This window comes from Palaemon carinicauda, chromosome 22 (assembly GCF_036898095.1).
Source record: "Palaemon carinicauda isolate YSFRI2023 chromosome 22, ASM3689809v2, whole genome shotgun sequence".
In the NCBI taxonomy this organism is placed as follows: domain Eukaryota; kingdom Metazoa; phylum Arthropoda; class Malacostraca; order Decapoda; family Palaemonidae; genus Palaemon; species Palaemon carinicauda.
This window is the reverse complement of record NC_090746.1, coordinates 54446077-54471636: the sequence shown is the minus strand read 5'-3', so window position 1 is coordinate 54471636 and position 25560 is coordinate 54446077. Positions and strand designations below refer to the sequence as shown.

Here is a 25560-nt window from a genome sequence, read left to right as displayed (position 1 = left end):
TTTATTGTGGAAATTTTTGTTTGTATTTTAGATACAGCTATCCTGCTTACTGTATGCAGTGTAGTGTATCTGATTTACATGGTTAACCACAGCTTTTTAGATGCACATTTCTATAGATTATTAACCATCTACTGTAAGACTAATTTCTCACTTTAATAAACGAAAAGTATTTAGCATAGTAAAAAATTATAAGTTAAAGGGGCATTAAATTATTTGAAAATTTATCTACTGAAGTTTTGTAAAAGGATGTCCCATAAGAATTGTACGTGAAATGTTTTTATGCCTGTAGGGGCTCACAGGGAGAGAGTAACGTGTGTAATGAAGCCATTGTCCACACAGTTCAGGAGTGAGTACAGTTTGTGAACCCCTCAATTACATAACGCCTGTTTTGTGCAGGTTCAGCGTTTCTAGGAAAACCTCATTAATGAGTTGACTAATAGCGAAATATATATAGATCATAAAGTGATAATGTTACTTAGTGCTTTTAAAAGAATTAATTTGCGTTTCGTGTGAAGTTACAGTTAATGAGGTTGTAAAGGAATAGTTTCCAGTTAACATTTTTATGCTTCATCAATTTCCATCAAAACCCTTTTCATTTTGTGCTTTGTGGGAAATGATTATGATTGAAGTTAAAATGAAGTTGTAAGGTGTTGACTGGCGACGCTAGAAGCTGTGGCCCATCAAGTTAGTGGAGCAAACTTGCGCTGCTCTGTCTGGTGCGATAATACCTAGTCTCCCTAGTATATGCTCGATTGACTAATAAGTGTCCCCATGAGATGTCATATTCCAAATTGTTTGCTATATCAGTTTCAACCCATTTGTGGACAAATATAACTGCAGCATCAGCTACAGTGAACCTGCATAGATTGTTCTTAAGTCCTTTCTCCCTCCCTCTTCCCACTAGTACAGTGAAAATAAAATGAAAAGAAGAAAATTGTTTGATCTCCACAATATGTCTTGATGCCCAAAGCACTCCACACAAGTTTTTCAAATGCAGCTTTTATACACCTGCATGGACTTGAGGATAATTACATGATAGTTGTGTTGCATTGGTTTCTATTAGTATAGAATAACAAAGCTTAATTGTCTTGAAGAATTTTGTTTTCCTTATTTTATTTGTAGCTTCATCTCACCACCTTAACATCTTCATATTGTTAATGAACACTAGAAACTTAGTTACAGTATTGTAATGTTGGCTTGCAGCCTTTTGTTTAGCCATATGACTTTCTTCAACCCATGAGTGGGTATATTGATGAAATTGCTACCTGGCTGTACTAAGCATTATTTTGTCGTAATCTACAGCCCTATATATTATGGGTAAGTACAATTGGATTTTTTAATATTGATGGCCATGTAACTCAATTCTGAAATGTTGCTGCTGTTATGTCATGGGTTATGTTGCCAAGAAGATACTAAACACCATTTAGTATCTTCATTTTGAATTCCCTGTATCATTATCAGGTCAGGTGAAGTGTTTTCCATTCAAGTTGCCATTTGAGAAGTTGATCAGAAATACTTTTGTATTTTGATCTTTTTAAGGTTATTGTATCTTTCTGTATTCTGTATAAGTAATATGCTCTTCCAATGCATTGTTCTTATAATTGCTGCAATGCTGATTAGTATACCATTTCTAGTTGATAGAATGAATGAGTTACTTTGGTTGTAACTTATCTAAGAAAAAAGAAACTATTTAACGAGGAATAATCTATCGTAGAACAGTATTTCCATTTGAATCCTCCAAATCAATTTTGACATGTTTCTGTTCAACTTAATTTGTTACTTTAAATTGTCGGATTTTCTGTTTTTATTAATTCTATAAATTACAGAAAATGCTTAAACAAAACAAATCATTTTGTCGGAAGGCATACAAATACGTTAAGATGTATGTGGAACAAAATAAGAAACTTAATGTGTAAAGAATTTTTAGATAAGATGATTTAAGAAAAGTTGAAATCCGAAAAAAAAGTGTTTATAATAAAATGGAGAAAACATTAGACAAATCAATACAGAATATTAGAGCTAAAGGATATCTATTATTATTGAAGTAATTCATATACACATGTCATGTGCTAAATTTTGTGAATTTGCTATATAGTAAAATGTTTTATTAAAAAAAAATACTGTACAATGTTTTAACAAAACTCAAAACCATTTGTGATGGAGCATTTAGAAATTATGAAGTTTGGGAAAAGTTAAGATTTTAAATAATTACTGTTTTTTTATGAAGAACACATTCTAATTAACTTAGTAGAAGTTGAAGGAAAAGCAAAATTGGTGAACACCACATGAATGCTAGAATGAAAATCAAAGGAAACTATCTGAATGGAAATCGTAGAGATATGGGGAAAGTTAAAATTAGTGCACTTGGGTGAAGTTGTGGCCATGGGTGGGGGTATTGCCATCAGTGCACTGTAGATATTTCTAGAGTTTTAAGTGTCACTTTGACCCCTTGCTGCAGCCTCTCTTAATTTTATATGTTAGGCTTTGTTTTGTTCCATTTTGCTGTCCAGACTCCTGCAACTTCTGTTTCATTGTCCTACTATAAAGGTATCATCCAGTTACACCTCAGCAATATCATCCCAAAATCAGATCACAGCTAGAATAACTAAATTTGTATAAAGTGCAGTGCGTATAAGAATACAGCAAATAACCGTTTTAGGGTTTTTGGTAACCTAACCGTTCGATAATCATTTTGCACTGACCATATTTATTCCTACCAATATATCTCAAAATGGTCATTTGAAGTTTTTCCTGTAGTGCCACTTAATTTCGTGTCATTTTAAGATAATAGCGGTAATTATCTTCGTGCCCGATAAAAAAGTGAAAAGCCGATAAATATAATAAAAAGTATACTTTGATATAAGAAAAAATTTGCTGACAATAAAGTATGAAATAGTTTTTCCATTATACAAAGCTACAAATTCTGTTTCCAATGATGCATTCAGCTTTAGTGATTGCTAGTTCTGATGTCAGAAGACTTATCAATCTTACTTAAAAGAAAATCCTCGAGGAGGAGGATAAACATGTTTATGGAGTGGAATATTCCTTTATCAGAACCACCAAGAATTAATGTTTATGTCAACTGTATGGATATACTGTATCATTGTCAACAGGAGACTTTGGATGAGCCACAAGCATCAGCAGTCTGGGGCAAAAATGAGTGTGTAGGTAATGAAGATTTGATGCTTATCCACTGTCATCGTGAATGACGTCTATGCTAGACGGATCTGTAGACTATAGCAGCTGCAGGAGGGATGTGTGTGGTTTGCGGTGGGAGTCAGTTGGTTGAAACAGGTTGACAGTGAAGGTATAACATTGTAATACATATGTAATACTGTTTTGTACCTTTCCTTAGGGGAACAACAGTTTTCAAGAACCTCTAGGAAATCCCCTCTGGTGGGGAAATTTGTGCGAGAAAGAAGGCATGAGGAAGTGGGAGCCTCACGAATCCCAACACTTCTTATCACTTGATGCAAAAAGGGAGGCAGAAGCATCACAGTCCCATCAAAATATATTTTCTTGACTGTGTTGGAAGAATCTCACATGCCATCCAGTGGGGCTTTAGGTTTATTATTATTATTATCATTATTATTATTATTATTATTATTATTATTATTATTATTATTATAAGCTAAGCTACAACCATAGTCAGAAAAGCAGGATGCTATACGCCCAAGAGCTCCAACAGGGTAAAATAGCCCAGCGAGGAAAGGAAACGAGGAAATAAATTTACTACAAGAGAAGTCATGAATGATCAAAATCAAATGTTTTAAGAACAATAACAACAATAAATTAGACCTTTCATATATAAACTATAATTGTTCCAACACGGAGTACTTACCTCGAACTACTTTCTTGGGAGTATCTGGGGATCTCATCCCAACCGACCAGAATTTTGTGTAGTTTCCCTATCTCCGTTTTCCTTAGTGGGGTCCCTCTATGGTGGATGGATACCCGCCCTTAGGCGACCCGGGTCAGCGTGCGAGAGCAAGGAGCTAGGTCTCGGTCGCCAGTAAGCTTCTGGTCGTGGCGTAGTTCACATCCCGTCCGACCCTTTGTGTTACCATGCGGTTCCCTCGTGTTGTACTCATTCCCTTGTGCCCTTTTATTCACCTCCTTTCCCAGTGTTCTTGTGTTGCTTGGTGTTTTAGTGCTTCCTTATGGAATCCCAACGTCGTTGCCCCGGGCCTAAGGCTGGTAAGTCCTGTGGTGTGTGGCTTTCGCTCCTCGTGTAGGGGTAGTGTGTGTTCCCCTACTTCCACGTGTCCGGAGTGTGCGTCCTGGCCGGTAATCCAGTGGGCCTTGTACGCCACGAAAAAGAAGGCGGCGCCGTGTTGTCGTTAGCGTCACCTGCCGCTCCGTCGGAGAGAGGTTCCTCGTCGCCTTCCCCTACGAGGTAAGTCCGTTGCGGGGAAACAGCCCATTGCCGTTCCCCATGAGTCTGATGTGATTGATGTGGGGACAGTTGTTGCTACGCAGGCGTGTGTGGGGGGGGGGGAGAGTGTGTTCAGGAGACGAGGTTCTGGTGCCTGCAGGACCCTTCTCGGCCGAAGACCCGGTGTGGGGGAAGACTGGATCGGCTCCTTCTCATGCATCGTGGCAGTGTATTTCAGGTACTACAGCGCCCGGGGGAGGATTAGACAAAGAGAGGTAGCCTACAGGTTCTTCGAACCCCGATTCCATCGTCTGGACGGCGCCAAGGACGCCCTTCAGATCGCCAATGCGTCAGGATGAGGAATTCGCGGGTTGGTTCGCTTCCAGGAAGGCTCTACGGACTCCCCTGGCGCCTTCGTCTACGCTCCCGTCACACTTCATGCAGCCCTTCACGCCGGACCCTGCATCATTGACGGAGGACTCAGCAAGCTCCTCTTCCGGCTCTTCCTCCTCTTACTCATCGTCATCATCGGAGGACTCCGACCCCTGGGAGGCGAGAAGGAAGCGGAAGAGGTCTCGAAGGAGGAAGTCTAGCTCTCGTTCAGGCCCTTCCAGGAAACGGGCGAAGACCTCGAGGAGGAAGAGCAAGAAGAGGCACTCTTCCAGAGACAAGTGGGCTCAAGCAGCTTTCCCCTGTAGTGGGTCGAACAGGGCCTCTGCCACTCCAGTGTCTGCCTCATTGGCCTCTGGAGCCGCCCTCGTGCCCTTGCCCCGTGTGGCGTCGGCTCGATCTGCCCGTCGGTCGAAGCCGTCTACACATGTTGACTTAGCCCTGCCATTGCACGCCAAGTCACCGGCTCCATCCGCCCAGCGGAGAAAGCCGCTGTTTCGGCCCGGTATCATGGCATTCGTACCCAGTACCACGGCAGCTCTGTCAAAGCACCCTGGTCAACCGGTGGTACACCACGGTTCCAGTACCCCACGGATCTCCCCGAGCGGAGGTAGACCCATGACGGCTACCTCCGTCTCGGCGGCTCCACCTGTGACGGAGGCATCCGCTCCATCGAACCAGCCGGAAGAAGACGACACAGCCTCCTACATGGATCCATCCGTGCTCGTCGATGTACCCGACACGGAGGACCTGGTGGTTGACGGTCTGATGGACGCAGAGAGTGTTCCGCTGACGAGGTGTCTTCGTATAGGAAGGTCCTAGCCCTTATTAGACACCATCACAGGCTAGACGAACCGAAGCCGTTGACGGAGCAGGGTTGGGGACAGGGTTGGGGAGGATGGTGGATAACCCCGTCCAACAGAAGCCATCCTTGACCCTTCCGTTGGCTCCGGATGTGAAACTGGGGATGGAGTACGTTGACAGATATGTCGCAGGACAAGTGAACTCTCTTAGAGCCCAAGGGTCCTTCAAGCTACTCCTGGGCTAAGGACCCAGAAGAGGTTTTATGTTCCGGACGGGCGGCATTCTGGACCCCGTGCAGTGGAGGCGGCAATAGCTACTCTCAACCAAGGCAGTTCGGAAGACAGGACCCTCTGTTCCAGTGTGCTTCTCACCAGCGGAGGCTTCCATGATGGAAGATACAGTACGGCCCAAGATATAGTGAACGTGACCTCGTGGCTAGACTGGTGGGCATGCACGTTGGCTGGCTTCCAACTGTCTCATGACCTAACAGTGCCGGAAAAGCAGGCAATGCTCCAGGAACTGATCCGCTCAGGGGGGAGGGCTATGAAATTCCTCACCTTTCAGTCCCTCACACAGACAGCTAACTGGGTGTTACGGATGAGAGACACGGTGCTTAACAGGCTGTACCGTAAGCTTCCCGAACGCGAAGCAAAGTGCCTGAGGAACTCGCCGGTGTGGGGTGACTCCGTCTTCCCCCTGAAAGCAGTTGAAGAGGCTGTGGAGAGAGTACGCAAGCTCAAGGAGGCAGGGGAGCCCAGACTCCCTGCAGTGAGACGTCCCGCTCATAGAAGGGTTGCGCCGGACGGACCCCGCCCTTCTACGGCCCCGACAAGAAGAGATTCTCCTTCTTTGTCCTGGCAACAATCCTCGCAGCCCTTCCGTAGAGGAAGTACTACCCCTCAGGCCTCCTTTAGGGCAAAATACTCCGGCTCCAGGAGATGCCGTTCTAGTCGCGCTTCCAGAAGGAGGTAGGGAGAGAGGCCCCCCTACTCCTGCCGAAGCCTCAGGTAGGGGGATGCCTCAAACGTTATTGGCAAGCATGGGGAGACAACGGGGCGGATCTGTGGTCTGTAACAGTCCTGAGGGAGGGATACAGGGTTCCCTTCCTGACGGAACCGCCCCCTCTGATTCCCGATCAACGGGCAGAATGGCTGGCACCCAAGGACCCCTTGAAAAGGCAGCACTACAAGACGAGGTGTCAGCCATGCTGAACAAGGGAGCGCTAGAACCAATCAAGGACTCGAACCCCCGGGTCCTACAGCATGCTCTTTCTGGTGGAGGTGACAGGGGGTTGGAGACCGGTCATCGACCTCTCGCCTCTCAAGTTCATCAGCAAGACGGACTTCAAGATGGACACACTGAAGTCAGTGCTGCCAGCCTTAAGGGAAGGGGATTTCATGATGTCCCTGGACCTCAAGGATGCATATTTTCAGATCCCTGTCCACCCCTCCAGCAGGAAGTTTCTTAGAGTGAAGTGGGGTTCCCAGTCTCTGCAATTCAGGACCCTATGCTTCGGCCTGTCGACAGCCCTGCAGGTGTTCACGAGGGTGTCCACCGCAGTGTCAGCTGGGCCCACAAGCAGGGGATCAGGTTGATCTGCTACCTAGATGACTGGTTGCTTTTTTCAGCCTCGGAGGCAGTATTGAAGGAGCAAGGCGCTAAAGTGTTACAGTTCTGCAGGGACTTGGGGATCACCATCAACAGGGAAAAGTCGCAGTTAGTTCCCTCCATCAGGATGACATACCTGGGGATGGTCCTGGACTCCAAGTTGAGGAAAGCATTCCCCGCCGTAGAGAGGCTCGACACTGGATCAGGTACTTCACCCCTTCCAAGGAGAGCCAAGGACTGGCAGAGATTAGTGGGCCACCTGGTATCATTGGAGAAGTTGGTCCCTCAGGGAAGGCTCAAACTAAGAACGGTTCAATGGAACCTGAAGGAACTCTGGTCTCGGGGAGATTCTCCACACAATATGGTCGACTTGTCACCGGGGACCAAGGAAATACTGCGGTGGTGGTCCGACAGGACGAACACCTTGAAAGGAATGCCATTCGCGACCACCCCTCCAGAGATGATGTTCTTCACAGATGCGTCGAAGGAGGGGTGGGGAGCCCATCTCCTCGAAGAAACAGCAAAGGGAAAATGGTCCCCGGAGGAGAGGGCCTTGCACATAAACGAACTCGAGCTGTTAGCGGTCCAGAGAGCACTCACAAGGTTAGTTCATTGTCTCCGAGGAAACACGGTGGCTCTCATGTTGGACAACGCCACCATGGTAGCCTATGCGAAGACTCAGGGAGGACTCAAGTCGAGGGAGTTGTGCGACCTCACATCAAGGATTCTGGAATGGGCCGAGAAGGAGCACATCAAAGTAACGGCCAGATTCATTCCAGGGAAGAACGTCTTAGCCGACGGCCTCAGCAGAGTAGGTCAGGTGGTAGGGTCAGAATGGTCTCTACACACGAAGGTGGCCCAAGCAGTCCTCCACAAGTGGGGGTCGACGGTGATAGACCTGTTCGCCATGAGGCTCAACGCCCAGCTCCCCATATTCTGTTCTCCAGTTCCAGACCCAGCAGCAGCGTTTGAGGACGCCTTCCAGCACCCGTGTGACGGACTCGACTTGTACGCCTTCCCACCCTTCGGGACCCTCAGATAGGTCCTCAACAGAGTCAGACGGTCAAGGAACATGCAGATGACTTTGGTAGCGGCCTGGTGGCCGGAGAGAGAGTGGTTCGTAGACCTGAAGGAGTTAGCTATCCTCCCGACGTGGCTGCTGCCAGACATGGAAGACCTCTGTCAGCCCCACTTCAGAAAGTCACGAAAACCCTCGGTCCCTCCGGCTACACGCGTGGAGGTTATCGAGCGTCTGCTGAGGAAGGAAGGGTACTCGTCAAAGACCGCCGCGAGGATGACTGGTTATCTAAGGAAATTCTTAGTCATGGTTTACCAGGCGAAATGGGCCACATTCGTAAGGTGGTGCGCCTCCCAGAACCTGAGACTGTTGGACGCATCTATACATAAGATCGCAGACTTCCGGGTCCACCTGAGGGACGACCTGGGTGTTTCTATCCCAGCTATCAAGGGAGTTCGAGCCGCGCTGGGCCAACTTTTTCTCCTCAAGGGACTCGACCTAGGGGCCTCTCGGCAAATCTCTATGCTCATCAGGAGTTTTGAGCTATCATGTTCCCCCCGCTCCTCTAGAGTACCGCAATGGGACGTAGCCAGAGTTCTTAAGGTCCTATCTAAGCCATCCTTCGAACCGCTCATGGATATTCACGTTAAAGACCTTACCCTTAAAACGGTGTTCCTCCTAGCCTTGGCCTCCGCTAAAGGAGTTAGCGACCTCCACGGGTCTCACGCTCGAAAGGTTGGAAAGACCTGAGCTCTAAGTTTCTTCCGGACTTTGTGGCCAAGACTCAAAATCCTGCTGCCTTGGACCCTAGATTCGAGGGTTTCTCAGTCCCAGCAATTCCACGTTCGGACAACCCCGAAGACATGTCTTTGTGCCCGGTCAGAAAATATATTGTAAGGACAGCCAGGTTTCGACCGGGGATCAAAAGTGTGTGTGTTTCCTCGGGCCATGTGAAGAAAGCGGTGTCCAAGAACACCATCTCTTATCTGGCTGCGACAAGTCATAAAGAAGGCTTATGACAGTGACGGATCCACGGTGCCGGGAAAACCGCGCCCCCATGACATTAGAGGTCTCAGCACGTCCTTGGCCTTTGACAAGAACATGGCAGTTAGCCAGATTCTGAAAGCAGGTATGTGGTCCAGACAGTCTACGTTTACGGCCCATTACCTGAAAGACTGTATAAGGAAGTCTTTGGACTCCTTCTCCATTGAGCCAGTCATTTCCGCACTCCAACAGGTTTAAGGTTGAAGCCTCGGGGAAGCCCGAGGGAAGTAATTCCAAGTGACACAAGTTCCTCCTTACCCCCCCTTTCCTTGCTTCCCCTCAGTTCCCTTTCCTTGTCCTCCGCCCATGTGAGAGTTGATCGTTGGAGACGCCCATGTCCGGATGATTTTCATAGAGGCGAGTTACATAGGCATTAGAAAGTCTTTTGCGTAGTTCCCCCGAGTCTTCAACCCTGTCTTATATGTCAGCTAAACCTAGCCTCCTATCTAGGTTCAGTCTCATGGTGTTAATAGGGTCCCCCACCCTATAAGTTCACTCCCACCTCCTAAAGTGTAAGTCTCCTAAGAAAGTAGTTCGAGGTAAGTACTCCGTGATGGAACAAATCACAAATTTTAAGTAATTTGTATTTTTCCTAACAGTACTTACCTCGAACTACTTTCGGGTTATTGCCCGCCCAGCCTTCCCCGAGTGTCTTACAGGAGTTCGAATATATGGTTATCAAAAGCTTACTGACGACCGAGACCTAGCTCCTTGCTCTCGCACGCTGACCCCCCCTTTCCTTGCTTCCCCAGTTCCTTTTCCTTGTCCTCCGCCCATGTGAGAGTTGATCGTTGGAGACGCCCATGTCCGGATGATTTTCATAGAGGTGAGTTACATAGGCATTAGAAAGTCTTTTGCGTAGTTCCCCCGAGTCTTCAACCCTGTCTTATATGTCAGCTAAACCTAGCCTCCTATCTAGGTTCAGTCTCATGGTGTTAATAGGGTCCCCCACCCTATAAGTTCACTCCCACCTCCTAAAGTGTAAGTCTCCTAAGAAAGTAGTTCGAGGTAAGTACTCCGTGATGGAACAAATCACAAATTTTAAGTAATTTGTATTTTTCCTAACAGTACTTACCTCGAACTACTTTCGGGTTATTGCCCGCCCAGCCTTCCCCGAGTGTCTTACAGGAGTTCGAATATATGGTTATCAAAAGCTTACTGACGACCGAGACCTAGCTCCTTGATCTCGCACGCTGACCCGGGTCGCCTCAGGGCGAGTATCCATCCGCCACAGAGGGACCCCACTAGGGAAAACGGAGATAGGGGAAACTACACAAAATTCTGGTCGGTTGGGAGGAGATCCCCAGATACTCCTAAGAAAGTAGTTCGAGGTAAGAACTGTTAGGAAAAATATAAATTACTTAAAATTTTGTGATATACTTAAAAATAAAAAGAAAAGAGGAAGAGAAAGAATATATAATTGTGTTAAAAAAAAGGGGGGGGGAGAAATAATATAGAATAGTGTACCCTGAATCGAGAGAATTCTAACCCAAGACAGTGAAAGACCATGGTACAGAGGTTGTGGCACTACCCAAGACTACAGAGCAATGGTTTGATTTTGGAGTGTCCTTCTCCTAGAAGAGCTGCTTACCATAGCTAAGGAGTCTTTCCTACCCTTGCTATGAGGAAAGTACCCAAAGAGCAAATACAGTTAGGTAGTTAACCCCTTGGGCGAAGAAGAAATGTTTAATTAATCTCAGTGTTGTAAGTTGTCTGGCCAGTCAAATGACCCAATGTCTAGCGGTAGTATCTCAATGGGTGGCTGGTGCCCTGGCCAACCTACTACTTACTTTTAGGTTAGTAAGGCTCTTCAAAACCAAGAACTGTTACTTTTTAATTTGGTAAAATTCTGTCAAAGCAAATATTGTTGTCGACATGAACAAGGTATAGGGTCATCATCCTCTTCCACAGCACTACCATAACTCTTGCATGATGATGGTCAAGTGCCCTAAAAATATAATACTAAAACTTCATGAAGGCAAACTAATCAAAATGAAGAGAATATGGTAAAACAATAATTTAAACTAGGCTGTGATAAAGCTATAATGCTACCCAGACACTACCCTTACAAAATTGAATCATTCCTCAGCATTACATTGGAAAATTAAGCCATCCAAAATGGCTTACAACCAAAATCCTCAATTTAAAAATACTGAAAGTTGACAATATGCATTCATGCTATAAGTTGATGGACACTACCATCCATGAATGAGAAGTGTTAAGTACAGTATACACAATGATATTTGTAAAACAGACCCCAGAACACAAAGATTGCACCAATGTAAAGGACATATCGGTGAAAATTTAAATTGATGATAGAAGGTACAGAAAAATGGAGGCATTGTGTGGTTGGGTTGGACTTTCATGGGAAACATTTTCCATGGTCACTAAAGTTTTGTGTGATAAGAGGTCTGTTGCATAAAAGTAAGACAATTAAAGAGTATTGTATGTTTTTAATGAACATACGCTATGGTAGTTAACATATTATGTAACAAATGTACGTCTGTTATTGATAACATCAGTTAGGATACCAAGAGCTGGGAAATGAGCAAATTGTTCTTGATTGCACTTTCAAACGAGAAAACAGCTTGAGATTATAGAAGTCCTTGGTGTAGAAGTTATGGCTCAGTCCCAGATTTAAGAACAGGACATCCAGTCAGGAAATCAAGCGTATCAATCCATGAAATTAAATATTCACTAAAGACCAATCATAAGTGTGTGGGTAGGCCCCTAATGACCTAGTACACCTATAAATAGAGTATTGTGAAAATCTGCAAAAAAAAAAAACTTATTACAAAATAAAATATAATCTACCAACTGATCTGCTACATCACTCATAATGAGAAAAATTAAGAGCATCTACGATATGAAACGCCATCTCCCAAATTAAAACTATATTGTTTAAGAGGTCTTGCCTTAGTGAGAGGAGGGATATAAGGATCCAGTTACCTACTTAGTTTTGTGCCTTGCAATCTAGGTATCTTACAGAGCAACTAGCTTTGAAGAAAGGCAAAGGGTTAGCTGACGAAGGAATAATTAATGCAAGTGTGTAATTGTTGGAAATTCCTCCAGTTATTTAAAGTCTCCAAAGGCAAAATCAGTAGCCTAAGGGGAAATAAATTATAGTATTCAGAATTTATTTTACCTTTTTTATCAAATTTTTTTTGTGATATCTTGAATACTTTAAAATACGGTAAAGCATTTGTTTTCATCTCTATGAAATTTTCAGTAGTAATCCCTACCTTTCAAATGTAAGCAAACCTACTTTACCTCTAAAATCTTGATGTTTTGCTATTTGTTTTAGGAATTCACATTTTATGACACAGATTCCTTTCTTATATTCACAAGCATTTTCCTCTTAAATGTGTAGGATGTTTTTAGCATCTCATTATTCTTCTACAACTAGTAACTAAAGAAAGCATTGTTTACTTTGATGCATGCTTTATACTCTTAGAATAGAAATGAAATTATACTTCAAGATATCAGATTAATGTTTATTGTCTTTTTGGCATTGTCTACCTCTCATTAACTTCAAGAAATGTCTTTGAGAGACAGAGACACAACTTATCAATTTCTTTGTTTCTTGTATCTCTTGGGAAATCGATAAAGGCCTAACTTACATATGGTTTTCATCTTATTATTGATTTAGTATTTGTTCAAGTAGAGATGCTGCAGTATGTAAAAATATCGCACATTTTAAAAAGAATGCTCTAGGTATATATGTCCTGACTGATGTCAGTATCATGCAGGGATGTCATAAATATCCTAGATGTATTGCAAGATATATTTTCTAATGATTAATTTCACTTTTTATTCCAATTTAAAGATAGGCCGGGTCAGGTATTTTCTCACCATAAACTGTATTTTTATACAGTACTGTATATTACTGCATAAAATGTTTTAATTTACAAATTACATAAAAGTATATGCTGTACTTAACTGTTAGGCTATCATCAACAGAAGGATTAAATAGTGTGTTAGGACCATCCATCCATATACCAAGGCACTTCCCCCAATTTTGGGGGGTAGCCGACATCAACAAATGAAACAAAAACAAAAAGGGGACCTCTACTCTCTACGTTCCTCCCAGCCTGACAAGGGACTCAACCGAGTTCAGCTGGTACTGCTAGGGTGCCACAGCCCACCCTCCCCCGTTATCCACCACAGAAGAAGCTTCAATAATGCTGAATCCCCTACTGCTCCAAGTTCTAGCTTTTTCAAAAAGAAAGATAAAAATAAGTATACGTGGGTAAGAGTGGCAAATGGAAGAGTAGTAGAAAGGGCATTAATGGATTGTGTTGATAACTAAAAGAATGTTTGGAAGATTGAAAGACGTGCATGTGTTTAGGGGTATGGCTAACGGTATGTCTGATCATTTTTTGGTGGAAGGAAAATTAGTTGTAGCAAAAGAGAAGGGGGAATAAAGTAGGTTGATGTAAAAGGGAGCTAGTGAGGGTTGAACAGCTAATAAAACCGGGGGTAAAAAGTAAATATCAAGAAAGGTTGAAAATGGCATATGACGAAGTGAGAGTAAGAGAAACTGGTAATTTAGAGGAGTTAAGACCATATCGAAGAAAAAATTCCTGTTTGGTGGTGTTTTGATTGTTTCATATACAGAAGTATCAAAAACCTATAGAGTCTTATAGAAGGAAAGTTCAGGAACAAAGTGTTTTATATGAAATTTAAGCGACAGTTTAATGTAAAGAAGTATTGAAAATTTATAAAATTAAACGTCCAACATACAGATAGTGTATTAGGTTGTCTGATATCTTATCATAGGCAATGGTAATGGAGACATAAGTTGGCTTAGGCTAGACAATGTATGATTGGTAAGAATTTTTTTTTCTATTGAAGATTTGACAGTAGTTGGAAAGGCCTTTATGATGAATGGGGAGTTTTTATGTTTCTGTAGTGCATTCCTTTGATAGCTTGAGATTTACATCTCTGTGGTTATGTTAGAGAAACATTAAGATGTATAACTTCTGTTGAACTTACTCAGGCTTGTGTTAGATGGGTAGGAATTTCAATGAAATTACTAGTTGAAATATTTCTGGTGACTTCAAAATGCAACCTGTATTCGTTTAACCGGGGAATGTAAAAGTTAAAATTTCATGTAATGTATGAAAGTAAATTTACACGTAATGAAGAATGAAAGAAAAAGTTCTTATTTTTTGAACTGGATTGTTTATGAATAGGGGCTATCCAGTACTATATATACTTGTTTAATTTTAAGTTGTTACCCAAACTTTAATAGCATTGAACAGCTACCATAAGTTTTTAGAATCAAATGTCAATCTTAAACCTCATCAAATAACCATCTGTAATTCAATATTTACCTGATCAAAACTGATATACTGTATTATGGCAGGAAAAGACCGCACATGCATTTCCAATTCCTATTGAAGATTAATTCCCAAATTTTCTAATTTGTACAAGACTGATATGTACCAATATCATTATTAAGCTATGTGAAGTTAATGTTCAACAGCATAACAGTAATGTGATATAGGTAGAAGAAAAAGAAAGCGGTCAACACACATGAATGTCAAACCTAAATTTATCAAGAAACTAGATAGCGGTGAAAAGACAGCAAATATTGCATGTTCATATCAAGTAAATTTTTCTAAAATTGGCATGATTTTTAAGACGACACCGAGTTATCTGATAATGGCAAATTATCCCAGGTGTTGGGTAACTTGTCTCCCTTCATCATATCTCTGTCACTGCAAGAAAATGGTTTGAGAACATATTTAATTTTTTCTTTATCTATTAAATACATAACAGTGCACTGTACTATATATTTGACTGCATTGTGTAATATAAATGTAAAAGAGAGAGAGAGTAAAAGACAGCGAAGATATGTAGATGTGCGGGTATGCAATGTTTTATCCTAAGTAGTCGGTATGGTAAAATATTTATCGTCTACATATTTATTTATTGAGTTGTACTGTATAGTTTAGCTAGCAGTACATTACAGTACTAATTTACAAATTATTATTTCAGTATTGTAAGCTGTCATCAGAAATGGATCCCCTCAATTCTGATGTGATCTATTTCTGATGTCATAGCTTAATTTACAGCAGCGTACGTTATTGTTTACTTTACATATTTACAGTGTTTTTAAGAGAGAGAGAGATATGTTTTATATAAGAGAACTAATACTGTAATGAGTTATAAATGTTTTATATGAAAATTATCATAGATTATAAGTCATATGTGTTTATGTAATACTATAATAACTATATGGAGTAGATGTTTTGAATAAGTTGATAGATAGTATACACAATAATCTTTGCTTTTGATTCGTTCAGACGACTCTCCCTCTCTCTAAATATTCAGTTTCATTTCGGAAGCTGTATTGCATTCTAGAAAATTACGATTATTTAAATAGTTAATTGTGCTTTCATAAAACATTTATGATCACTGCACCCAAAATACTTAGATTAATGAAATAAACCCTAAAATTAAAACAAAGATACATTAACGTTTTATTAAAGCACAATTAATTATTTGAATGATTGTAATTTTCTAGAATGCAACAATGCTTCTGAAAAGAAATAGAATATTTATATTGAGAGAGAGAGAGAGAGAGAGAGAGAGAGAGAGAGAGAGAGAGAGCAGCTGTTAAAATTAATTGAATGCACTGTTTTTGTTGATTTATTTAAAAGAAACAATTATTATCGTAATATTTAACAGTAACATACAGTGCAAGACAACACATAAGATGTTGCGTTGTGGCATAGGTTACGATTCGTCATAGCGAATCAATAACAAAGAGTATTGTGTATACTATTTCTTAACATTCAAAACATCTACTATATATAGTTAGTATGGTATTACATAAGCACCATTTTGTTATAATCTGTCATAATTTTCTTATGCATTTATAACTCGTTACAGTATTTGTTCTCTCTTATTCGATGTCAGGATGCCAGAATACTTCAAATGATTTATTTCCCCCCCCCCTCTCTCTCTCTCTCTCTCTCTCTCTCTCTCTCTCTCTCTCTCTCTCTCTCTCATATATATATTGATCAGCTGATTTGAATGTAAACAATGCATGAGATTATAATTCGCTATGTTTTTAATTACAAATATGATACTAAAATGTATTACATGCATTATTATTGGATACTGTTAACCTGTTAGGCGTCCCCACTGGACCAGGTAGCCGCTAACGTACCGTCACGCTTTTTTTGCCCTGAGCGGTCATTTCACTAATGATAATTTTTCAAAGTTAATATAATTTCTTTATACTTATAATTCGTATTCATAGTTAAAAGTAGGGATATTAATTAAATGGTGGAGTAAAAAAAAACAATTAATACTACTATTATTCCATTTCAAAAGGCTATATAATACTGATTATTATAATGGGTTTTTTTTTATCTTCAATCGTAAATCTTACGCCAGGATCAGCAACAAAAGCAAAGGGACAAGTCTCTCTCTCTCTCTCTCTCGGCGTTTCCTTAACTATATAGTTTTGTGAAATCTCGTTGTCCAGTCATTTGGCAATGAGAAGTCATTTTCGCGCTCTGCATCGAAAGAAAACTTTGTTTCTTCAATATCTTCATCACTGGAGGATTCAAAACTAGTACTCTCATTATCAAACAGGTTGTCATTATCAAATTCCTCAACAAGAATATCATTTATTTCGTCTAAAGAAATAACCTTCCTCTTTAGACCGCTCATTGCAAAAGGAACAACAAACAACCTATTCCGCATGAACGCACGAAGCGCACTGAGAGGAAACCAGTTTTCTAACATCAAGCTACCTTCAGAAAAATAGTTGCCAGACATCATATAAGTTTCTATTTACAACCCCCATATGCTGAGTGTGTTGCCAAGTGGTGATCCTATACTTACTATACGAGTAAACGCATTATCACGAGACTGATGACTTGAAAAAGGCAGTTAAAGTCATGAACGGAATATGCAGTTGAAGGCGGTACCGAGTAGATCGGGGTGAACGGTTTATCATGTGGGTGACGCTTAACAGGTTAAGTGAAACACCAGTTTAATCAAAATCCAGTTTATTTTAGATATACAGTGGAACCTTGACATACGAATTTAATTCGTTCCGTAACCATCGTTGTATATCAAAACAGTTGTATCTCAAAGCATTTTTTCCCATTTGAAATAATGTAATATGTATTAATTCGTTCTAGCGCTATGAAACCACACCAAAACACAGCTAAATTACATATAAGATACACAATTTATACACAAATAAACGAGTAATAACACAAATAATGATAAAATAACATAGTGATGTGAAAAATTATAATAAATTTAATAAAATCAATAAAGAAAATAAAGGAATTCAACTTACCACAACGAAAGAAGACGGGAGGCCAGCAGGGGGAGGAGGTAGGGAGGGTGGCAGGGAACGATTTGTTTTCTTTTTATTTACGTATGTAGACTAATAACTACGTACATACATACATACATACATATACCAAAGGCACTTCCCCCAATTTTGAGGGGTAGCCGACATCAACAAATGAAACAAAACAAAAAAGGGGACCTCTACTCGCTACGTTCCTCCAGCCTAACCAGGGACTCAACCGAGTTCAGCTGGTACTGCTAGGGTGCCACAGCCCAACCTCCCACATTATCCAGCACAGATGAAGCTTCATCATCACCTTCATGTCTGGCCTTTTTGGCCTCACTTTCCTTACTTTCATCACTTTCAGGTCTGGGCCTATCGTGCCAACTCTTTGGGTTGTCTTTTATTTTTCGCGATTCTATTCGTCTTCACTTTTTAGGATTAATTCGTCATTTTATCTAATTAATCATTCTAAAAGCCTTCTTATCCCTCATTCTACGTACTCCCATTCCTATTTTTATTCCTTCTCGCATTTCCCAAATTCATAGATTTCGCTAATTTATTTGGCGTAGATTCAGCTTAGGAAATGTGCTACCGCAAGGTCCAGATAATCTGAACACATGCACGCATGCTACCGCCTCCCCCTGTCTCGTCTCTGTCATTTTGTTTCGTCCTTGTTTCTCACTGGCGTTTTACTTAACTGTATCCAATAATAATGCATGTAATATTCACATTTTAGTATCGTATTTATAATTAAAAACATAGCGAATTATAATCTTATGCATTGTTTACATTCAAATCAGCTGATCAACCCGGCGTAGTCCGTCGTCAACCTCAATTTTCTGATCAAATAATTCCCTTATTAATAAGACATGCTACCGCCGATGCATGATATTTGATAGTTTTTAGCTCTGTGGTGCTTGATTATACAGCGTCAAAAGAGATTTAGCAAAGAAAAAAAGATTTCATTATTACACAGAGAGAGAGAGAGAGAGAGAGAGAGAGAGAGAGAGAGAGAGAGAGAGAGAGAGAGAGAGAGAGAGAGAGAGTGATGATTCATATTTCTCTCTCACACCAAATATTCTATTTCGTTTTGGAAGCATTATTCCCTTTTCGAAATCATTTTCTTGGTTTTTTTCTTGTCACCTGCTTTGTCTTTAGCTTTGGGACCCATGGTAAATAATAAAATAGACAAAATAACACGAAAAATAGGCAGAGATACAACGAACTACACAACGAAGGGTTAAGGATGCAGCAACAACAAACAAACAGACCGAACGCCATCTATCGGTCGCCTATAGAACTATCACATCCCAAAATCGTATCTCAAATATTTCGTTGTATATCAAAGCATATATTTTCGAAAATTTTCTGTTGTATCTCAAAACATTCGTATATTAGGGCAATCGTATGTCAAGGTTCCAGTGTACAGTAGCTGTAATTTTTACCATCGTCAAAGGATACACACTGTACAGAGAGAGAGCTAGGATCAGCTGGTAGAGATAGGTGGTGGCGCGCAGCGCGCTCTGTATAGAAGTGTGAGAGCTATTTGAAATCATCGCCAAGCTTGAATTTTATCGAAATTTTTATTTAATAGGCATTGTCTTGTTCTTGGTCATTCCAATGCTGTTACCAACTATTAGCAATCAAATTCTTAATGTTGGGTAAACAATCATCACTTTTTTTTTTCTTTTTTTTTTTTTATTGGCGACGAAAGACCGGAACTGCGAACCATGTACGAGGTCTGACTGTACAAACACCGCGTACGTACAGCACTGTATGTTTCTTATTTATAACAACATACTTTATATTAATAAATATGATAACATAAGTCGAACCTCATTTGTAATAACCCGATATTGGATTTCATATAAAAGGGGGTACTATTTGATTTCTGAAAATTGTAGGCATCTGAGTTAGGCTATGCATACCCTTTGCCAAAATTTAACCCTAGGGGTACGTTTACAGAAACAACTTAGGAACAATTCGAGCTATGAATGGTCTCTTGGTCCCCATTGTATTCGTTAATTGGGGACTGTCTGTACATCTAAATTCAATTCAAGCATGAACAGATATAGTCCTGTATATGATTTTTGAGATAAGGTCATTTAGTCTTTTGGTTTGAGAAGACAAATATTTTTATTAATATTCACATAAGCCATTATCTATTGAACTGGAAATTTTATGTTGTTTAACACATTAAATCCCTTAAGACTTATTCTACATTGAAGGGTTTTTTGCTTCCTTGTGCCCCTCATGAAGTATTTTACTTCTAGTATTATTATTACTAGCTAAGCTACACCCCTAATAGGAAAAGCAGGATTCTGTAGGTCCAAGGGCTCCATCAGGGAAAAATAGCTCAGCGATGAAAGTAAATACAGTAGGTAAATGAATAAATTACTAGAGAAGTAGTGAGCAATTCAAATCAAATATTTTAAGAACAGTAACATTAAAATAGATCTTTCATATATATATATATATATATATATATATATATATATATATATATATATATATATATATATATATATATATGTATATATATATATATATATGTATAATATATATATATATATATATATATATATATATATTTATATATATATATATATTTATTATATATATATATTTATATATATATATATATTTATATATATATATATATATATTTATATATATATATATTTATATATATATATATATATTTATATATATATATATATATTTATATATATATATATTTATATATATATATATATTTATATATATATATATATATTTATATATATATATATTTATATATATATATATATATATTTATATATATATATATATATATATATTTATATATATATATATATATATATATTATATATATACTATAAAAACTTAAAACAAAGACAAGAAGAAGAGGAATAAGAAAAAAGTATTTGCCCTGGTGTACCTTCAAGCAAGAGAACTCTAACCCAAGACAGTGGAAGACCATGGTTCAGAGGTTATGCCACTACCCAAGACTAGAGAACAATGGTTTGAATTTGAAGTGTCCTTTTCCTAAAAGAGCTGCTGACCATAGGTAAAGAGTCTCATCTACCTTTACCCATAGGAAAGTAACTACTGAACAACTACAGGGCAGTAGTTAAGCCTTAAATGAGGAAGAATTGTTTTGTAATCTCGGTGTTGTCAGATGTATGAGGACAGGAGAATGTGGAAAGAATAGGCCAGACCATTTGGTGTATGTGTAGGCAAAAGAAAAATAAGCCATAACCCTTGAGAGGTATCCAATGTAGTACTTTGGCCAGTCAAAGGATCTAATACCTCCCCAGCAGTAGTATCTCCATGGATGGCTGGTGCTCTTGTCAACCTACCACCGTTTATCATTAATTTTGGTGCTAAAGATTTTGCAAAATACTTTATGTAATGCTCTACAGTATATCAAAAGAAAGGAAATTTATTCAACTATGATAAAATATAGTTTTAGTGATTAGCTCTAATAGTTTCTGTACAACAAGAGTTATGTCCCAAAAAGGGGTTTGGGCTTGATTGATAAATCTATTTGTTAGTTGGTGGGATGACTAGGGAAGTATATTATTGGGGAAAATTGGGTGAAACTGAAAGAAAAAAACATTTAGCAATTGTAATATTACAGATATGTTTACATTTTTAATAAGGAATTATACTGTCAAAGTATTTATTTGATCAGCATGAAAAAGGAAAATTTTTAGGAGCCTTTATGTGAAAGATAGAATTCACATTGAAGCATTGGGAAAAGTCTTGAACAGTTATAATCTAGTTTTGTCAGTCATTACCTGTGTAGCAAGTTTATTGTTTCAGGTCGAATATTTACAGTATATAAATATGGTAGATTGTTTTCATAAATTCTATAGATATTTGTTAAAATTTCATGAGTGATAAAATCCTAATTTTAAATCCCTAGATTGTCATTTTTATTAGGTAGACTTTCCTTTCATGATATTGTCTAATTCTTTTAAGGTTGATTATAGCATTATTTTTTTTTCATAGACCTTTTCATGAAGGCAATTTTCATTTCTTGTAAGTATAATGTATAACAGGATATTCAGTTTTTTGATTCAGTGTAATGAAACCTGTAACTCAAAAAGCTGCCCTCCTTAAGTCCATAAAGGTGTATTGGCCCTGTTCCCTTCCCTGTAGGTGCATGGGGCCTCACTTGCTCAAACTAATATTCATGGAATGACAAGTGTTGCTCATTGCCCCCCCCCCCCCCCCCCCCCCCTTCCCCCTCTCTCTCCTTCCTCCCTCGACAAGTCTCATTGTACTCCATTATTCTGCTGGAGATATTTGGGGGAAGAAATTGCGTTATCAGGTTAAATTGTGCCATTTCAAGGTGGTTCATATGTTCATGAATGTAGACTCGATGCTGCTGTAAGAGCCTAGTTAAAAGTACTATTGGCCTGAGATAATTATAAATGGATTCTGACATGGCAGGAGGCCCAATAGCTCTGCAGTAGATGATGGTGAAGTTTGTTACTGACCAACAACAGAGAGATCTGACCCCTGTGTGTTGTCTGTCTGTCTGTCAGTGTCCACATTCCCGTTAGGCGCTCGTTCTTTCCCGCGAGACTCGCCTGCAAAACACTGAGTGGTTTTATCCGAGGGTGAGTAAGCGCTTGTGTCATCCCAGGATACTGTATGAAAGAGGCACCATTCAGTTTTTTAATTTTGTGCCATGATCCATATGATTGGTTATTTGAACTTTGTTTATGAAGTCTTAAAATTTCAAAATTCCAATTTGATGAAGTTAATTATAGATAAACCAAATTGAATGGTGCAGTTAAAGTTCTTCATATTTTGTGATAAAGTGGCTGCCTATCCTTCCCTGCTGAAATGAGATCCCTTTTATTATTTAAATACTTAGATGTTTTGTTTTAATGTTGAATGGCTACATATATTTGATAATCCCAGTTTAGAGTTATGCCTCTTCATTTGTATACATTAGCTCATGTAATGTAATTTGTGTCCTAATGTGCAGTGAAAGTTCCATACAATGTACAGCAGAATTGGAAAAGACTTGATAAACACTTTGCCCAACCAACACTTAGCGCCACCCACCCTCAGATAAAACTGCCAATATCAAGTACATGTATTTACAAATACATTAGTGAAGTAGGCTTTCCAAGGTACTTTTGTTAGAGTGAACATGATGACTAAAGAAACATAACATCACAATATTTATAATGAAGTCTTCAGGATTATATGTACATATACAGTACAGTATAAGATTAGTCTATATAGTACTGTACTTGATTTTCAATGATAATTATTTTTAAATTTGTTGTTTAGATTGAATTTGTACAGTTTTATTTCATACATTTGTGAAGTTTATGTGCACATGACTGATATATATATATATATATATATATATATATATATATATATATATATATATATATATATATATATATATATACATGTATATTTACTTAACAGATATTTATTGAAGAAAGTGTGCATGGTTTTTTTTGTTTTTTTCTAGTCATGATGACTCATTAACATGTTAATTCATATCCATTTTATTTGGATACACTTTTAATAAGTAAACATTATCTAAGTCATAGTTGAATGAAGTTCTCAACTTTCGTGGCTGGATTCAACAATATGCACAATGTTGGGATAAGTACGCACTAGCCCAATAAGGCATGTGCACTGCTTCCATTCTGGTTATGGAAGGAGGTGGCTTTTCCATATATCTGTCACTTAGATAAAGCTCAGTATTTATTAGTAAATTCGGAAAAATGTATGTACAGTAGTTTGAGAAGGTAAGAGGTAATTGATGTTATTGTAAATAGATATACAGTAATCCTAATAAAAGTGACCTGTAGATTCTATGAGTGGCACCATTTAGATTTAAATAGCAGTTGGTGTTACGTTTATCCTTTTAACTGCAAAATCGAAGATGAACGCAATTTGCAGAGTATTTTAATTGTGTGTGTGGTAGCTAGTTCGAGGATTGTATAAAAATGAGTTGTTCATTTATTTAATCAAGTAGTACAGTGTGCGTGTATATTTAGTTCTTAAATGATTACATATATAGAAATACATGCCTCACATAAACACATTCACGTAAACAAAAACTGGTGCGGAGACAAAATTACACAGACTTGAGACTGAAGACAGTTGACAGCACATGGTCTGTCAATATTCTGTGTTGGTGCAGCTAAGTGAGTGTTAAACAGTGGTTTGGTGTAGTAGGTCTCTGCTGTTGCTGCTGCTGTTATTGCTGCTTGTAGTATTGCTGCTGCTGCTGCTGAAAAGTTAAATGATATGATTACATCCCTATTCAATGCACTCCCTCATGTCCTGTGCTGATTTTCTGGGTCTCTGGTCTCCCGTGCATGACTCACTCAGTCACAAGCACCTTTTAGTTGAGCCCTTAGTTCAAATATACTTTTAAATTTATCAGGAGAAATAGTTGCTTTGTTTGGGCCACCTTAATGGTGCTCTTGATTTATTTTAGTTTAATGAGAATATTGTCCCTAGGGAAAAAAGGGCTGTTGGCATAATAGTATATGGCTCAGAAGGGTGAGAGTGACAGCGTGTTTGCGTGTGTATGTGTATGGTGGTGTTGCTGTATGTGTGCGTGTGTGGCCTGTGATAACTCTGGTTGTCTTGTGACTACAGTGGTGTGGCTGCAGTACCACTCCTCCCTGGGGCCCCTCCCTCATTGGTGGGGGCCCCGGTGGACAGCCTGTCCCCTGGCCACCCCTCGTCAGCCACTAACTCACGACCTGCAAAAGGTCATTTCAAGTCAGCGTCCATTTCTGCGGGCACGGGTGCTGGTCCAGGCCGAGTGGATCTCTCGCCCTTAGACCACCCCCTAGATCCTTTACGGTCAAGGTAGTATGTCTCTCAGTGGGCGCACACACACCCTGTTGCTTTTTGCTTCTAGCTTCAACACACCTCTCTTTCATATTCCACTCAGCTCTTTATGTTCCATTTATTTTTCCTTGTGTTTATTTTTAGTTTTTGGTGTAATTTGTGGTTTGCATGGCAGCTTTTATTAGAATACAGTGTTAGCAATTTAGCTGTATTTGACACTCAGTTTGGTTGAACCACACCTACTAAAATACAGTACTATAAAGGGTGGTGTGACATATTTAACACTTTATTTTTGCATGACCTCGGTAGATCTGTCGCCTCCAGACCCAGTGGGGACCACAAGAGATTGCTTAGGTAGCGTGCACTGTTACTTCTAGTTGTCAATAATTACTGCTATGTAATTTAATTCTCTTCTAGATTTAGTTGCTGTTGTTTGATTTAATGAAATAAATATATCGTATACTGTGTTGAAAACTCTAATGCCCAGTGCATCAAAGCTAAAATTTATAACAATGGGCTTCAGTTGCTGGCTTATACAAGCATTTAAAAAAAAAAAAAGATATTGGGCTTTTTTCTCAGTGTGGTATTATTGCTGCTTTTCAGCTCATCGAACAAAACACCTGTGTCACCAAGCTCAATGAATCGGACTTCACCCTTCCCCCGAAATGTACCAAGTCGATCTACCTTCCACAGTGGGCAAAATAGACGGAATAACAACACATACTCAGGAGCGCCTTTGGTGACACAGGACACTAGTGCTCTTTCGTCTACGAGCAGGACCAGTTTCTTCTCAAAATTATCATCTAAATTTTCTAAACGGTAAGTTTTGTTTTTTATTGGTTCAATTAGTATATCACAGCTTAGAAAATTAAGGATGCATTTTTAAAAGAATAAACTAAACAAGAATTATATATTTATAGTATTTGAAAATGTAAACGTTTTAAGCAATTTCATTTCCTTATATCAACTATAATCGGGTTTCGTATGTTTTGTACTAATCCCACCCTTAAAGAAAGGGTTTTGTTTATTTTTTTCCCCATGAACATTGGGTATGTTTCTTGTGAAGTGATTGCCAAAGTATATTTTTTTTTTTTTTTTTTTTTTTTTTTTTTTTACTGAAAAGTTCAGTAGAAAAGAAAA

At 39.4% G+C, this 25560-nt stretch overlaps 1 protein-coding gene across 27 annotated transcripts in view; it reads left to right on the top strand.

The window, feature by feature from the left end:
* The window catches only part of LOC137616448 (MAP/microtubule affinity-regulating kinase 3-like), a 272442-nt gene that overhangs the window by 195795 nt on the left and 51087 nt on the right, over nt 1-25560 (top strand). For 21 of the 27 annotated variants that reach the window (XR_011039431.1, XR_011039430.1, XR_011039429.1 and 18 more), the window contains 3 exons: nt 24223-24438; nt 24730-24774; nt 25024-25239. Coding sequence is in view for 23 of the 27 variants with exons in the window: in XM_068346208.1 (XP_068202309.1) it covers nt 24223-24438; nt 24730-24774; nt 25024-25239 (477 nt within the window). In the remaining 4 variants the exon portion in view is untranslated. Of the gene's footprint in view, nt 1-289; nt 347-24222; nt 24439-24729; nt 24775-25023; nt 25240-25560 lie in introns of all 27 variants that reach the window. The other 6 variants (XM_068346221.1, XM_068346212.1, XM_068346211.1 and 3 more) reach the window with 4 other exon arrangements.